Genomic DNA, 17,914 nt, shown 5'->3' with positions numbered 1-17,914 from the left:
AATTTTCAAATTCAATATGAATGTTAATTAGCAAACGTGACTTCTTACATTTTACCAGTTATTTTGACTTTTTTTGCTGATTTACTAGGATGATTAGGAATATAACATGCATCAAAATTATATTCCAGATTATTTGTTAGAAGCTAGTAAGACAACTAAAGCGAATTATTTTCAAAATAATTTTCAAAATTGCATCAGTAAGCGTTTGTTAAAATTTGATGAATTAAAACTGTTTAAACGTTATTAAAATTCTTCATAGCACTTATTAAATAGATGCTATATAGGTCAATTATATATCAATAACGTAATCCGCCAGTCGACATCGGCAACGTGAATGACTGAGCGTTTATTATTCAATACTTCCTCTTCGCCAAGCAACCCTGTGTACAAACTGAATACATGACTACCTCGCGTGCAACCTGATAGCAGCAATCCAGGTCAGACTATCTGACAAGCGATACTGAAGCGCAACTTGAATTCTGAATGTTTATTGATAAACAATGATAACAGTGCATCCACAATTTGCATTCCTGGGTTTACCACGTGACGAAGATGATCAATCTATTTGCGTTATTTATAGTAAACTGGTAGTTACCTGGTACCTGTTCCCAGTAAAATTTATAACCGAATATACTGAAAATATGAAAACATAACAACTTTTTTCAAGTAATGTTATATAGAAGTCGTGATATTTAAATCAATATAAACTAATAATTGTTAAAAAATACGGTATTTTAGAACTTTTCTTTATTCGTCATTCGTGGTTGACGGTCCCTTTAATATCTATAGTGTTTTAGGTCAAACTATTCATGCATTGAGTCAAAATCTTAACATTCAAAATAATTGTGCCTATTATACTCGCGAAAAACTTAAATTGAAGTTGGGTGAAATAAACTTGTATTTACGTATGTAATCTATTATAAAACAAATCAGTTATTTTTTATTTCGTTTTGTCTTTTAAACGCATTTTAAGTAATAGTAGCAGCTGTTCGATGCGTTCAAACGATCAACGATTCATAACACTCTAGCCATTTGTTAGTTTTTTGTTAAAATTTAATAACACTCTGAATAATATTGAGAAACCATTTATCAAAGCAGTAGAGATAATTGACACTGTTTAACACATATATCATAAAAGAAAGTGTATGTTTTTTCTCATCAGTCAGTATCTACTCACATCTATGAGTGTAGTTCAAACACAAGTAGCAATAGTTTATGGGCATAATTTAACAGCATTATTGTATCTTAACATCAAAGTTATCTTAAATAATTAACCGCCATATTTGGATAGTGAATCAATTGTGTTGTAATTATAAATATGCGTGTATCAGTTTTTAGAAAACACATGTCCATGTCGATGAGTTCTTTTTATTTCTTAACCGTTGATCTGATGGCTGCTAATCCATATGCCTGTGAAAATATATAATAACAAGTAGATCAATACTATTTTGCTGCAATATCACACATATTTCAAGAAAGGATTTTATTTAACATCTAACTTTCGTGCATATAATATAAACTAATATTTACTGGCATGAAACTTGGTGTTACCTGTATGTTTGAGATATATCAAGATGCTTGCTCCAATGCATACCAGTGCAAGGCAAGGCATCCAATGACAATTCCAATAATCCCACCTATGCTCAGCGCTGTTGACCAGATTAGATATACATTAATATATGACCGATTCATTTTTATTCGAATTCATGCAGAAAAAAAACATTAATATAGTACCTGCTCATTAATACAATTGCATGAAGTAAGAAATCCTTTAAAAAATTATTCAGACATGCGTACTGAAAAACAAATTTCATGCAATGCTTTTTGAAAAGAAAATTGATCAGATTGTGCCATTAATAAGACGTTTGCAACTGGATATAAATAAGTAAAGTTTATATAATATTTGAAAACTGTTTTACGTTTAACCTAGGCGATATTTGCATAATTATTTTGCATAATCATAACGTCGGTGCGTAAAATTCCGTTACCGGCTTAAGAGATCAATCCTAAAAAACAAAGACATAAATATAAATGAATACAATTTTTTATTTAAATATTGTCATTATCAAATGAACAGTATCAGCTGAACAAGGATGTGTTCGGACAATAAAATTGTAAGTATGTGGTCTGGTTATTAATAGCGCATTCAATTTTACAAGTAAAATACTCAAATTGTGTTTATGAAAGATATTTGCATAACACTATTCAATTTTGATTAAGTCGTAATAAATCGTGCCTTATATTTAACATTAAGATGTTATCTATATATTGCTTTTTACATTCACAATAAATCTCATGTTTGATAAATCGTTGAATCGCGGATGAAAGTGTAAATTAAATGGAATAAAGATAACATCACTATTGGTGTGTAAAAGTCAAAGAAAAACATAATCAATTGTTTGTGCTTTCCAAAACATTTTTACAAAATACATCAGTTCCTTTAACAGTAATTAAATTAGTTTTTCATCATGCGTTTTATTATCATACGTATAATGATTGTTACTAGCATGACTACTATTAAAAACAATGCTATTGGTGCACATATCCAGAGTAAGTTAGTTCCTGTGTTGTCAGTAGTAAATATAAATGTGGGTTGTTTACTTTTGGTAGTTGTACTTTGGGTGGATGTTGAGGCTGAAAAGAAAAAGAAATATGCACAGCTTTTAAGTGAAAAATAATGAAACCGAACATATATTATTTAAAATGAATAAACAATACATATGTTCCTTTAACAGTAATTAAATTATGTTTTCCTGCGTTGTATTATCATACGTATAATGATTGTTACTAGCATGACTACTATTAAAAACAATGCTTTTGGTGCACATATCCAGAGTTAGTTAGTTCCTGTGATTTCTGTAGTATTTCTTAATGTAGGTTGTTTACTTGTGGCAATAGTACTTTGGGTGGATGTTGAGGCTGAAAAGAAAAGAAATATGCACAGTTTAAAAGACGATTATCCAAATGCTGAACATATGTTAATTAAATTCATATTATATTTTGTGTAAGATAATAAAATATAAAATAACAAAATAACTTGTTACCATCTGCAGATCCTGATGTGGTCGACGCTGTAATATATGCATTTTAGAGAAATCATAACCATGTGTTTTTACTTTTACGAACGCAAATATATTTTTCAAAAAAAAGTTAATTGGACATGTTACGAAACAGTTCTTACTAAAGAATAATGAATAGTCATATGTGCTGCTAAGGAGTACTGAATGACAACTTCAAGCCAACATTTAATACATACTGCTGATATAAGAATGTATACTCTTTTAGGCCTAGCATGTTTATTTATTACATATGTTTTTGAAAGACCATGCTGTTTAACGAAGTGATATCTACGTATTATTATAAAATGTTTTAAAAGATGCTTATTTTCTCGTTCTCTTACATGTATTCCATTTTAATTGTTACAAACGCCATGATAATAAATGACAGAATAACATTCAGATAGAACAGCACGTTATACAACCTAGGTTAACACAGGCCGGCGCAATACTAATGAATATTTTAAAAAAAAACATGCAGGAACTAAGAATAACTTACGAACCGCATGCCTATTAACCAAAGCAAGATTTTTTTAAATAATTACCTGTGTATGTTAAATTAAGCGATGCAACATCCGTTGGGCTTGTAGAACAGGAATAAACACCATTTGAGGATTGCATGAAGTTAAATATTGTCAGCTTCATCTCCTTTGATCCACCGTTCAGATCATTTACAACAGCGCCATGTAGTGTAGTATTCGTTATTTGGGTATCCAACGAATGATCTGCTATATGACTACCGTTGTGTTTAAATATGTTTCCAAAGACCCAGGGCACACTGTACACGTCAATGTAACATTTGTTCCAAGACCGAAGGCATTATTATCTGTAGACATAGAACTGCTACACGAACTGCCACCTGCAATACCTGCATTTGAATAAATTTTAGATAATGCTTGCTCGACTCTGACTCTAGCAAGGGCCCTTATTAAGTTGAGAAATCCAAAAGAGGTCCGCGTTAAAATAGCATTACCTGTTATAACAGTTGAAGTCACTATCCAAATGGTAATGAAATACTTGTAATAGTCCATGTTTCGTTACTACCTTCTGTTTGGGATATAGTCTGATTTAGAAAACAAAAACATTTATTATATAAGAGATACATATCCACGTTTATGATTTTTACGCTGCATGTACACATGAAATGCAAAAAAGTACAATATTATTATATCTAGCTTTTCATAAATTTTAAATAGCATTTGATATATTGTCCGGAAACGAAACAACATATGAGTACGTATATAAACTTTGATGGTACATCATTTTTTACTATTTGACAAATAGTATGAGAATATTTTAACCTTGTCATATTCCTTGAAAATAAAGAAAAAACACAATAAAAATAACATAAATATAATTACGTTACATAAAATAAGAAAACAATCAGCATACAAACAAGTACACAGCCTTCATAACAAACTATTGATGTGCCTCTGCTCCCGTCTTAACAGCTCAGACTACTCAAACACTTCCTATTTGTATAATAAGTAACATGTATAGAATAGACACGAACCGTTTATACACAGCATGACATCAAAGGGCACTGAATTTTACTTTTGTATTCTTGTTTCGGTACGTCGTGTATTTTCAGTTCGAATTCTATGAGTTAAAAGTATTGTTTATACACTATAAGGCTTATTTATTACACTGATGTTTTATTTTTGGATGGCGCAAGACAGTATTTTATTGAAATACGCATTGTGTAGTTCAGTAGTGAACTAGCTATTGTCATCAACGTGTCAATATCGTCAAAATTGTCTACATTGTTTTATTTCAATTTAAGCTGACGACAGACTTGTTATAAAAAATGAGCATAGTTTTTATCACTACCGCCATAAACAGTTACAGGTAAAATATCAATTAAATATCATGTGTAATGAATTTATTGCATATTTTGGGGAGTTATCGGCATACATTAAATAAGTATGAATGCTTGCTTAAGATATGAACATTCCCGTTTCAGACTTGAGCATACTCGTGATATTACAAATCGATAAAAATGTAAGTGAGAAGTCAGCTGCATCAGCAAGCAAGTAAGTTACCTTATTATAGCAAGTGGTCCGTTATACCCAATTCAATAACATTCTACCACAGCGAAAAAACATGTAAGCAGTGTGAAAAGAAACAATAGCTAGTGCGATCAGTCTATGTCCAGCTTCGTGAGATTTCAACTTTTAGCGCATTACCACTCTGGGGGTAATGGAGGTGGCTCAATTTGTATTAAATGTGTTAAACTATTTATTTTGACTGTACCTAGCCCTAGTACACACGAGTCAAAACCTGACTAAGACGAAACGTAGTATTAATGTTTATATTGACCTTATCTAAACATACTCTATAACTGATTATAAAATGTCTAACGCCAAATATGAATATGAAAACGTTCGAATTGGCATATATACACAAATATAACAAAACAGGCATTCCTTTTGAAACAGGCAGGGTGTTCTTTAGGGTCTATTTTAATCCACCTCAGGAAAATAAGACAAACACACTATTGCACTTTTAACTCAACTAAAACTGCTTTTCTATCAAAGCTTATTCTAACAGCTTTTTAAATGTCAAACATCTATTCAATTTGCTGCAGGAAACAAGAGCATGGTGAAATTAATTCTCTTTCAACAGAGTGATTTAATGTAAACAATCTGGCAACACGATGTTGTTACTAATTTCATGGTTAAATGCTAACCATTATTTTCACTGCAGAACACAGGGAATAAACATTTCTTGCTATGCTCAAATCTAGACAAACAGAAGCATCATTATTGATAAATGCATGGTGAGATGTAAGTTTTCTTGAGATCAAAACCTTATCAAGTCACTGAATGCCGTTCACGTTAAGATATTTTTATCCGTCCATCTACGGACAATGTGAGCAGTACGATCATAAAGTGGAATAAAAATAATTTTTAGTTTTTCACAAATTAAGCATAAACTTATTTTATCTCGACTAAACCAACAATAGTGTATTCAACAATAAAAATGAGTACAAGTTTTCTGTAAGTTTGCCATTTACAGTTATTGTGTGTTTCTACCTGAATCATAAGTTTCAGATAGAAACAAAGTAAAATCATATGCATATGGGTCATATCATGGATAAATACCGTTATTGTGGTCAGTAAAATGATACAATTATTAAACAATTTCCAGTTTTTTAGATAATTTAATTGCCGATGTATGTTTTGTTTTAAACGCAAAACTTTGTTAATTTTAGTATTTCAGCTTTTCATGAAAAGCATTAAGCAGTCTCTAATCATCTATACATTAACAGTTTCTTTCATCATATTCTCGGACTTGTGATGTGTCAGACGGTTTCATTGTAAATACAATTATATTCTTCAACATTTAGCTCGTCGAATCTTTCTACATGTAGAGTTAATAGTTTACTTGTATAGCTTTGAGTGTTGTGACGTGTTTCTTTTCCTGTGCATTAAAATGTGGCTAAAATATGGATTTACAATTGTGACCATTTTGTCAAATTATAACACAGGTAAGACTCACAAAAATATCAACAAGTCAACATAAACATCTATTGCATCCAACATATAAACATATCTTAGAATTAGTATATCATACGCATGTTATATTTTAAGTTTTCTTATAGGTTTAATCCAGGGGTGGTAACTTCATAAATTTTAGGGTAGGGGTGTCCCGCTGAGACTTCTGAAATGTGACCCATTTTTATACCGGAACTCTGATAAAGTAGACCCATTTTGATACAAGATTTTTGAAAAAGCATACCCATTTTTATACGATACCATTGAGAAAGTGGACCCATTTCAATACAAGAATTTTGATAAACTGGACCCATTTCAATACTAAAATTTGATAAAGTGGACACATTTCATACTAGAATTTTAATCTCACATAAAAACAATCAAGTTTCTGCATCTTTCCCGCTACTGAAATTTACTTTTTGATACCCATTTATATACAAGAATGACATTTATCATACCCATTTTGATACTGATACTTTCAAATCTATATGCATTTATATCCAAGAAAATTTCTGATTTCAATAACCATTTCTATACTTCGATGCTCAAAACCATACCCATATCTATTAATTTAGTCGAAAAACACACCCCATAAAATCGGCACACCCCTATATACCCGTATATAGGAAGTTACCCCCCCCCCCCCCGGGGTTTAATACGAATATTTATATTACTTAATAACTGACTTACTTATCGGATTGACTAATATGATGGTAAATGATGACTAGTAATTTTTTTAAAGCACTGTGAAAAATATTGCATTTGAACAATATTGAAAAGATTAAGAGCGACATATCCATACTTTATAAATTTATATCAAAGATGTGATCGCTTCTATAGATAAACATACATATTTATAATTAATCGAAAGTGCATTGGAATATTCGATTTTGCACGTGTATACATCCAACTGTTTTCGTTTGCTAGGCGCCCAGCCTAAAAACATTTATCTCGTCGGATCATTGTACTGGTACAAACGGTTTACATGTATAGCTTTGAATGTTTCGACGTGTTAAACTCGGTTTGGATTAAAATGTGGCTTAAATGTGGATTGATTATTTTGACCATTGTGTTTAGTATAGATCATATAGGTAAGAATATGACAAGATCAAAACCATTTACATAAATTATAGTGAAACAATGTGTTGAATTAAGCTTGTTAACATATCTTAATATTATTATGTCAAAAGTGTGATATATAATTAACTGATTATACAAATATTTATCTTTGTTCACAGCTATAAATATGTATTGGAAATGCTTAAAAACAACCTATTATGACGGTATGTTACGACAAGTAAATAACATAAACATTCGTGTTTACATAACAATATTTTATTGGACCAGGCGCCCAGGCTCCAGTCTTGACTTCCAACGCAACATCGGTGAAGGTAAACGAAGCCTTAGAATTAACCTGCACACATCCGACTGCAACAGTTGTAAGATGGTTTCGTCAACCAGCAGGGAATAGTAACTCATTACATATCCTTGTAATGGGTTACACTAATAACGCTTGTACCTTTGTACCACCTACCATACCAGATGATTTCTCGACTTGTGTGTGCAGTGGAACGGGATTTACGTGCATATTGAAACCTTTGAAAATAATTAATCATGAAGACAAGTGGAAGTGTTCGGTTTCAATCAACTCAGTGTCAACATTCAGTAATGAAGTCACACTAATAATAACAGGTAAAACATTGTTCATTCATGTGTTGTTTTCTGTTTTAAATCAAGTTCCACCAAAAATGCGTTTCGTTTAATTACTTACACACACGAATAAATAGAATCTATATCCTGAACACTTACAATATAAATAATTTTGAATAAACATCCAAATGAGGACCTTTGTTACGTTTGTATAGCTTTTACCGCTTAACCAATATGCGCCGGAACTAAATCTTCATAATTAAAATGAGTGCTGTATCGGAAGAAAAAGAAATAAGCAGTGTCATAAACAAAAATTATTACTTCACATATTTCATGTAGCGAGTATAGTTTACATAAAACTTCGACTTTTATGGTTATGAGTAGGTTAGTTTATTGACGTTCTAAAAGACAATTCGCTATATGTTTGAATATGTTAAAAACATGCATCTACGTTTACGATATTTTTAATGCATTCAAAATGTGGTTTTAGTTCCTGTTATATATGCAACCCTGACCCCAGACGAACCAGTAATATTCGTCCTACCCAACGTGGCAATAAGCTACATCCACTGTGTATCATCCGTCGGACGTCCAGCACCCAAAATCACCTGGTACTTGGACAAAAGTACTCCTTCTGACTACAGTGATATTGTTGACCTCTCTGTGTACAGCAGCAGTTCAACATTGGCTGATGTGACGACAAGCAATCTAACAATGACGCCTTCCCTTGACTATCAAGAAGCACGTGTATATTGTAATGTCTCAAACGGATTTGGACAAGTCATGTCTAACAGGACTCTGAAGATCAATGTGTTGAGTATGTTTGTTATATTTTGGAGATAGTTTATCTGTTGAAATAGTATATGGCTCCACTTAAGTTCACCTCTTTTTCATACAATTTATTTGCTTTAATTGACTGATACGTTTTCTGCCGCCTTTGCCAATGAACGCGAAACTCTGTCATGGTATCCAAATAATACACAGTTACACATAATATTAATACACGTACTGGCGGATTTCTCTTATCATGTGTTAATCAAACAGTCCACTAAAAAAATCATAAATATATCATGTACGTGTCAAGCATACCAAACAGCTTTCCTTAAATTCTATATAAATATGGATCGTGTTTAAGTTAAATTTGTACCGTTCATTTGAATTATACGACTATAAGCTTCTGAAACAATTACACGATGGTTGTATGTTTTTATTATTCTAGGCGTTCCAACTAAGCCGACAATAATGTACAATGCGGCATTTGTACCATCAAATATATCTGTAATTCAAAACAGTACCATGACGCTAGAATGTGCCTCGTCTGGCAACCCGGTGCCGAGCATTTCGTGGACTACATTTAACGGCTCGCTAATTAACAGCTCGGTCATAACACTAACATTTGCAACAAGTAACGAGCAAGAAAAAATAGTATGCAGAGCCACGAGTTCGCTGGATCTCACGAGTGGATCCAGGATACCAGTTAAAACTACAACAGCGTTAATTGTAAATATTTTATGTAAGTATTCAAAATAAAAAGTACCTCCTACGGTAGATCTAATAAAAAATGATTCATTACAGTATAATTTACTGATCACATCATCATTTAATTCATTTAACTAATCCATTTATCGTCTAGTTGAAAAATCTTTTTTTAAAATCATTTAAAATCTTTATCCAAAAATAGTGTCCCTCTTCATTTTTTCCACTTAGGTGAAATATGCTCGTATATTTAAATAATTAACACTGTATGTTGCTTTAAAATAGAGTTTTCCGGTAACAGCTCATAGCCAAACTGTATTGTTTTGCTTTTTTCTTAAGCAACATATCCGAAAATTAATCATTATTTCATTTTGATAAAATCAAAATACGATTCTACATTAATTATAAGAATAGTCTTACTGCATATTGCTCTTGCTAACAACCAAAGATTGTTATGCAATTTTTATTGAACGATGCACGTGGGCTGATGGCTTGCATTCAGAACGACTTTTTTTACAATAGATCCGCCGTCTTCTCCGTCCTGTCAAATAGGAACTTTTCCGATAATATCAAACATAATACGGGCTGTCGTCAATGAATCCTTTACAATGACGTGTACCAGCAGGAGCAACCCTCCTCCTTCACGGTATACATGGACACTGCCTTATGATGTCAAACAGAATGGATCACAGATAACAATTCAACGTATGCAGCCAAGCGATAATTATCGCTACACACTTGAAGTGGTAAATGAAATGAATGCAACTCTCGCACGGGATGTTGTTTACGGAAATATCACTGACTCCTACGCATTTGAAATTTTATGTGAGTATGTTTTGTGTGATAAACGCAAAGTCTGTATTAAATGGTACGAAAGCTTATAGTCTCTACCTGTTTATATCAGGAGGATGGTAACAAATATAAGCATGCTGCTTTGAAAATTTCCAAAAATAATGTTACATTATAGATCCAGTGACCAATCTTTCTATCTATCACCGTGGGCAAACCAATCAAGACATAAACATTCCAACTATAAGCGTTATTAAAGGTCGAGAGGTCAGTTTCGGATGCAATGCTTTTTCTAATCCGGCTTCGCGTTATTCATGGATATTAAGTGGTGTTATAGTTGCAAACGGTACTAAATGGAACATCAGTTTTGTCGACAACACTACCATTGGGTGTATTGCAACAAATACACTCGACCCTACTGGGATAGAAGCTAGGGACATTTCAAGTTCTTCGAATGTTTCCATCAATGTATTGTGTAAGTATCGCTTTTTTCTACATACATATATAATCAGTGGAAGTGGATTCTCAAAACAATGTTGACTATTGCTTGGATGTTAAGGTGTATATTTGCAATGTCAGACAGAAATATATGCTTTAGGGTTATGTTCATCAGCTTCCTTCCAATTTTTCTAGTCTTGCCATGAATCTATTCGTTTAAATATTTGCAAATCATCTGTGATCGTTCGAATAATGAGATTTACTTCAATTTTCTGAAAATAATATGTAATATATATCATTAGTATATGTCTATTAATGTGCATGTCAAGTTGACCTTTGGCTTTTGTAACTGCGTAAGTCCACTTTATTATTTCTTCTATCTTGTATACTTAGTTGCTCCTGAGGCGCCAAAATGTACTTTTCAAACGTGTGAAACGTATTCCGAAACAAAACATCTTAAGGTGATCCGTGGTCATTCCGTCTCGGGCAGATGCACGTCGAATAGTGCACCGGGTTCGAAGTTCTTATGGACACCGGTCAATAGTGGAATTGATGATGGCTTCTATATCAACAACGTCAGTAGACACCAAAGTGGAAACTACACGTGCATAGCCAATAATGAAATGTACACAAATTTTGATGGGATTATCAATGGAACAAATCAGTCCAGCTTTCATCTAGACGTCTTAGGTAGAAAGTTATTTTGTTTAAAGTTTTCTATTGATATGCATTTTTCTAAAAATATATAATATAAGTAAACATGCATTGTTTGCTTTAAGACAACTGTTACACGATATCAATAAATCTCGTTTGTTTTTTCAGCACCAGCATATGCTATGTTCGTTGGCAATTATACAGTTTTATTGAACACAACGTTTTCTGTAACTTGTCCCTTCACGCCTGGAAACCCACCGGAGACGAGATTCACGTGGTTCCACGGAAATACTTCAACAATCGGATCTCATCAGAATCTTTCGCTGTCGAGTGTGAAGCTCTCAAACAAAGGATATTATAAATGCAGAGTCAACACCACTATGGAACCCACGGGATGTGCCACCCAGGAGGCATACACAGAATCAACATTTTACGTGGATGTGCAATGTGAGTAAACAAGAAAGGTTAACTACATACAAGTATCATAAAGAAAGCAAGCATATGACGACATTATCATAAGGGGCGAGGTACACACTTACGCACATTTAGTTATCATATGTTTGTATATATTTTAGATCCCGCTAACATAAGACGATTTTATGCCGACGGGTCAAATTTCGCATCAAGTATAATCATAAGTGAAAGTCAGTCTTTGACGCTTCTCTGTGATGTTGACAGCGACCCTTTAGCAAAACTACAACTTGTAAATAATACGAAAGGTGATGAGCGCTTATTAATGGATGCCCACAACAACACCATATCCGCTCATTTGTCCAATGCGCGATGTGAATATGATATGGGAGTCTATCAATGTAAAGGAAAGAACATCCATAATGCAGTTCAACAGATTCGCGAACTAGAGATCAGAATTACTTGTAAGTGAAGTTTGTTTATGTAATTTATCGTTTATGTTTTTAGACATCAAACTCGATAGTATTGGCTGCTTCATAATTGTTATTTATATACAATCAGGTTCACCAAGACCATCACCATTTTCCCCACCAATTAGCACCATATATAAGAGAAGAAATTCCTCAGCTGTTTTAACTTTCACTGTCGTTGCCTTTCCATCACCCATTGACGCAGCATATGTATGGAGTAAGCAGATAGATGGTGAATGGGCAATACTTCAAAATAACAGCAGGTTTCGAATTCATATATCAAAGGACAGTCTCCAGACAAACCTTTTAATATCGCAACTACAAATTGGCGATTTCACAAACTATTCGGTCCGTGCTAACAATAACTTCGGATCCACAGAGCAAACATTTGTCATTCGAGCCAATGGTATGCTGAATTAACTCTTGCTTTGCTTTGCGGCATACTAACAATATATTGATACTATGATACTATAATATATTTAATTGAAAATCAAGCAATACCATTGATTTGCAAACTCATTTTAAGACACATAGTTATTAAATTTAATGGTATTCCTTTTACTGAGCACAGTGACAAGCATTCCATAGAAACAATGTATGAAACATTAGCAGAATAATTGCCTTGCATTTTAAAGAGCAGCCGTCTTTGCCACAACGACTTCTTGTCGTCGACGCCTTGGTGACTGAAAGTTCTATCGCAGTTAGATGGATACCTGGATTTGATGGGGGAGAAGACCAGTGGTTCGTGATCGGTTATAGAAAGGCAGCCGATGTAGCATGGACTTACATAAACGTATCTTCAACAGATACTCAACTGAGTATTGGTAAATTAGTTGCGGGTACCAAGTATGAAGTTAAAATGTATGCAGAGAATATAATTGGCAAATCTGATGATACTACTATATTAAGTGTGACAACACAGACTGTATTTTCAGGTATGCATATACGTTTTGCGTTTGATAGTTTATTGTATTTACAATATAATTCTGTTAAATACTTAAATTTAGTATGTGGTGAAAACAGATATTGAACAAAATAATATAAATTTATTTTTAAAAAAATGGTGACCAACTTTCGATTGTTTAAAAAATCATAATGGACACCACCACCCGTTTTATCCGAGAAAGTGTAAAAATTAAAACTAAACACTTTAGAATTTTAGACACATAAGAAATACTAGTGTTTTTACAAATGAGTCAACATAAATAAATAACATCACTGTACATGTATGTTATATTTAGACAATTGATCATTAAACAAAAGAAAAAATAACATTCTAACACGTTTAAAGTAAAACCTTTAATCAGAATATCAATAGTATCTGCTATGTTAATGGCCATTGGGACAATCCCGATTCCGCAATTAAGTTTTATAAAGTTCATTAAAAATTCATGTTATAGCCAACCTATTGCATTATTGTTTAGCGAATTTTTTTTATAAAAAAATGAATTGGGAGACATAAATGTGTAAATATTAACTCGCACTGCTTATATATTTAATTAGATAACGGATCCTCTCCATCTGTTGGGGCTGCAGTAGGCGGTGCTGTAGGCGGAACTCTCGTTGCAGTCATCTTGGCGGTGCTGTGGAAATATAGGAAAGCGTTTAAACGTATGTATACTGAATAAGCGTTTATGGTATACTATACATTAGTAGCATTACGTAGTTTATATACGAATAAATCGGCCAAACAGTAAGTTTATAGGCTCATTAAGGTTTTAAATACATAGATGAATACTACTATTCACCCCCAATCCGAATCTATGGTTCGATACTCCGAAGTACTGGTACCATGCATTGATCACAATGAGTGCACAGTGTTTAGCATACTATTCATGGGGCGACCAATACTGTGCTGTAATTGAAACATTGTACTGAACCATTGCTTAGCTAAATATTCTATGCAACCATACGACGATAACGCAAAATTGAACCAATACATGCAGCGTATAATAAGCTTTTAGACAACATCTTAACTTTTGGTTTACGGGAATCCAAATCCCATTCTTAGACAAAGTGCAAATGCAAATAAAAAGTAACAATTGTGAAATTTATTTATTATTTCAAAGCCGACTTTGCATATTAAATAGCGAAATAAAAAACCGAGACAGTAAAGGGTTTGAAGGTAGTTTGCTTTATAAAAAACAAACTGTTTACGTTCAAATATTTTGAAAAAAGTTTTTTGTTATTTAATTTATTTTTGAACAAGCATCTTGTATCATTGGCTGTGAAAACGACATTATGTTTACAAAATAAAAAGGGCTTCTTTACAAATTTTTTCATTGCCACACGGAGTTAAATATTTTTTTGTATTATAGGTATGCATCTCCCCTGATCTCCCCTTTAAACTAAACGTTCTCGAGAAACATATTATAAAAAAAAATTGGACGAAAAATGGACTTTAACGTCATTTTCATAGACATTGATATGCCATTTTGGAGTTGAAAATGCCTCAATATTCTTATTATTTGCAGATCCATGTGACATGTTCGAATACAATGTAAAGCTTGCACTTTTTAAGTGAAAGATGTTCAATTAATTATAAGTTTTATTGTCTAAATCTTACGTAAAATTTTGTTATTAATTTATTGTAACGCAAAGATATAAGCAGTTTATTTATATGTGTCTAAGCACAAACTGTGTTATATACTTAATATACCTTTCGTTCAACATTTTCAGGTAAACCTAGTGAAGGTGCTCATTACGATGACTTGTTCAATAGACAGTATGTACACTATTTTATTTGTTGAGATAAATATTCCGTTGTCCAATATTGGCGATCACTTCATTAAAAGTGTACTACGTAATCATGTTGTCAATACTTTTGCGGGATAGGATCAAAATACGAAATATGACATTTCTTGCTCCAGAGCCGATGCCCCTTCTGCCAATACCATTTCCGAATATGAAGCCTACCGAGTCGGTATGATCTTGAATATATAAATGCGTGTCACCACAATGTTGTTAAATTTAATGAAACATGTAAATATATGTAATATATAATACACACACAATGAAATGTTAACAAGACATATTTAAAAAATTCAGACAATCCGCGTGGACAATAAAATTTAAATGGCATGCTTTACAAATGTATATTGTGTCATATATGCTGCATACATATCGAGTTATTAGTAAGTAAAATAGTGTAATCATTATACGCGAAGGAAGAAATGTATATGAATAGTGTGTCGAATTATGTTTCAATGTTTCTTTTATTTTGTTTTACTCACAGAATGATAACACATTCTATTTTATAAATTTAAAAGACTCTATTGAAGAAGTTGAAAGAAATGTGCAATTATACCATATTCTATAAATGCAATCACAAGTCAAATATAGATGATTATCTAGTAAGGTAACTCATTTCGAATTCATAATTTAGCGAAATTATTGGATTCGTTAGAATGTGTTCTCGTTTGATAATTATTGTTTCGCTTATATATAATGCATGCACACATTTACCACTTTGAACTATGAAAATACCACTGGCAGGAAATTCATGACCTTCATGATAGACTAAGGCCCCTCTGTCAGCATCGACATTCTTATTAATGTCGCTTATATACAGGCCACATGAAATACTTAATTCATTATATCGACGTGTATTACTTGCAAAATGTTTTATCATTATCTGTATGTTATCATTAGAAGAGGAATGTTGTGCAAACACAAGTTTAGTTTATGAGTTTAGGTTACAATAATTTATTGTAGTTAGTTAAGTTTTAATATTTTATTTAAACATTTGTGTTAATTTAAATGAACAAAGAAAATTCAAAAGTTATTTGTTGTGTTCGAAAATCGCAGTAAGTGTTTTTTTTCACTTGGTGAATACCATCATTTTTATTGACGAAAATGTTGCCGCTGTATTAAATATGGCAAGAAATCTAGATTAAAAGTGATCTTAGTCAGCTTAATAGAAATATTATATTTCAAGTAAATTATAAGAGGAAAACAAGTACTTTACATTAGGGTCTATTAAATTCGATGTTTATTACCATCAAACACGTGAGAATATGTGGGTTTTCAACGTTTGAAAGATAGCGAAACAATATGAAATGAAATCAAACAATTGTTTCATTTCAGAAGCCCAGCAAACAAACCAGTACGAGACACTTGCGGAAACTTCTTTTCATGAATATTCGGTTTTATCACCGGGTGGAAAACATGATTATATTGTTATGAACCGTGTTAATCAAGTTACTGAAACTGATCGTGCAATCGTGAATCAGGAAAGCGCCTATGTTAATTTGTCGTTTTCAGAAACATAAATATCGTTTCATTTTTTAATTTGAGTGATAACGTCAAACAAAATTTATAGCGCAAAATAACACATTTAACGTTGATTGATTAGAATTGTTAATGATTGTTAATTGTAAGTGAGTGTAGAATGTACATTGTATTAATACAAGCAATATTTGAATTTAGATTGTTTAATATATTGTATTCATATTGAAACATATAGAGATACATTTAATTGACCATAAGCATATTTAATTTACCGATAAGAATGCAGCTTTTAAATTCTACTAATCAACGCTTGTTATTATCAAACCGTTTTTCGTTGATGAATTAACTACTTAATTCTTACCAAGATGAACATAGAAAACATCTCATAGTTAAATAATAAGTTTACGATTTTAAGTGGAATATTTAACGAAACAAGTGTATATAACAGTAACAAATAATACACTATTTTATTGCCTATAGTTAACATAATTATGTATGACGAAAATCCGTTAAATAATAAAAGAGTTTACCAATTAAAGGGATACAACTCAAATATATTTTTACTTTAATGTTATTGATATCGTTATGCTATTATTTTCGTAAAACTATATGAATATACTCGAACGACATGTCTTACATGATTAACAGGAATTTTAAAGATATTACTAAATCTATGGTTATTTGAATTAATTAAACACCATTTGAATCATGTCTTTAACTTAAGATTGTTCTTAGCACATTATTAATGTACATGTGTTTGTTACAAGTGTTATATAGAGATACTGTTATGTGTTTTTAGTATCTGCATGTTTTGCATATAAAACAATTGTTTTATTGATCATGGAAATTGTATTTTACAAGGGATTTTTCCATTAATTTAGATGAGCAGTTTCTATCCATTCACTACAGACAAAAAAAAGTAAAACAAAAAATCAAACGTTCAACGTTCAGCTGGTGTTTGGAAACTATTCAAGCACCAGTTACATTTTGACGACGAAAACATATGAGCCATGTGAAATAAAAATACTATTCAAAATATATTGTTTTCATTTAAGGTGCAGTTTGCATGTTTTTTTGTGTGTAATTGTTGAAAAATGGTTTTATGACTGAGTGTTCAATCATCTTTTTAACTCTTTGTTTTTATGAACATGTAAGTATGTTAACACCAACAGCATTGTGCTACTCGATCAAGTCGTCCTGAAATCCCATAGCCAATAATTACAACCTTTGATTGAATAATATA

The 17,914-nt window shown here is 32.1% G+C and overlaps 2 protein-coding genes across 10 annotated transcripts in view; one reads left to right on the top strand and one right to left on the bottom strand.

Annotated features, from left to right (window-relative positions):
• Window positions 1-1,028: 1,028 nt before the first annotated feature.
• The window catches only part of LOC127835255 (uncharacterized), a 65,998-nt gene continuing 49,112 nt past the window's right edge, over window positions 1,029-17,914 (bottom strand). For 3 of the 9 annotated variants that reach the window (XM_052361591.1, XM_052361594.1, XM_052361593.1), the window contains exons 4-5: window positions 2,887-2,919; window positions 2,013-2,634 (exon numbers count right to left, since the gene is read on the bottom strand). In XM_052361591.1, coding sequence (XP_052217551.1) covers window positions 2,456-2,634; window positions 2,887-2,919 — 212 coding nt within the window. In that variant the 3' untranslated portion in view covers window positions 2,013-2,455. Of the gene's footprint in view, window positions 1,411-1,551; window positions 1,650-2,012; window positions 2,635-2,886; window positions 2,920-3,044; window positions 3,072-3,601; window positions 3,925-4,029; window positions 4,120-4,422; window positions 4,538-17,914 lie in introns of those variants that run through there. The other 6 variants (XR_008028429.1, XR_008028433.1, XR_008028432.1 and 3 more) reach the window with 5 other exon arrangements.
• On the top strand, window positions 11,764-16,948 carry LOC127835253 (synaptogenesis protein syg-2-like). The gene is made up of 8 exons (XM_052361589.1): window positions 11,764-12,007; window positions 12,136-12,435; window positions 12,533-12,847; window positions 13,077-13,376; window positions 13,945-14,052; window positions 15,121-15,166; window positions 15,312-15,364; window positions 16,528-16,948. The coding sequence occupies exons 1-8, from the start codon at window positions 11,941-11,943 to the stop codon at window positions 16,710-16,712; spliced, it is 1,374 nt and encodes a 457-aa protein (XP_052217549.1). The 5' UTR covers window positions 11,764-11,940; the 3' UTR covers window positions 16,713-16,948.

This window comes from Dreissena polymorpha, chromosome 6, assembly GCF_020536995.1.
Source record: "Dreissena polymorpha isolate Duluth1 chromosome 6, UMN_Dpol_1.0, whole genome shotgun sequence".
Lineage (NCBI taxonomy): Eukaryota > Metazoa > Mollusca > Bivalvia > Myida > Dreissenidae > Dreissena > Dreissena polymorpha.
This window is presented reverse-complemented; position numbering and strand designations above follow the sequence as displayed.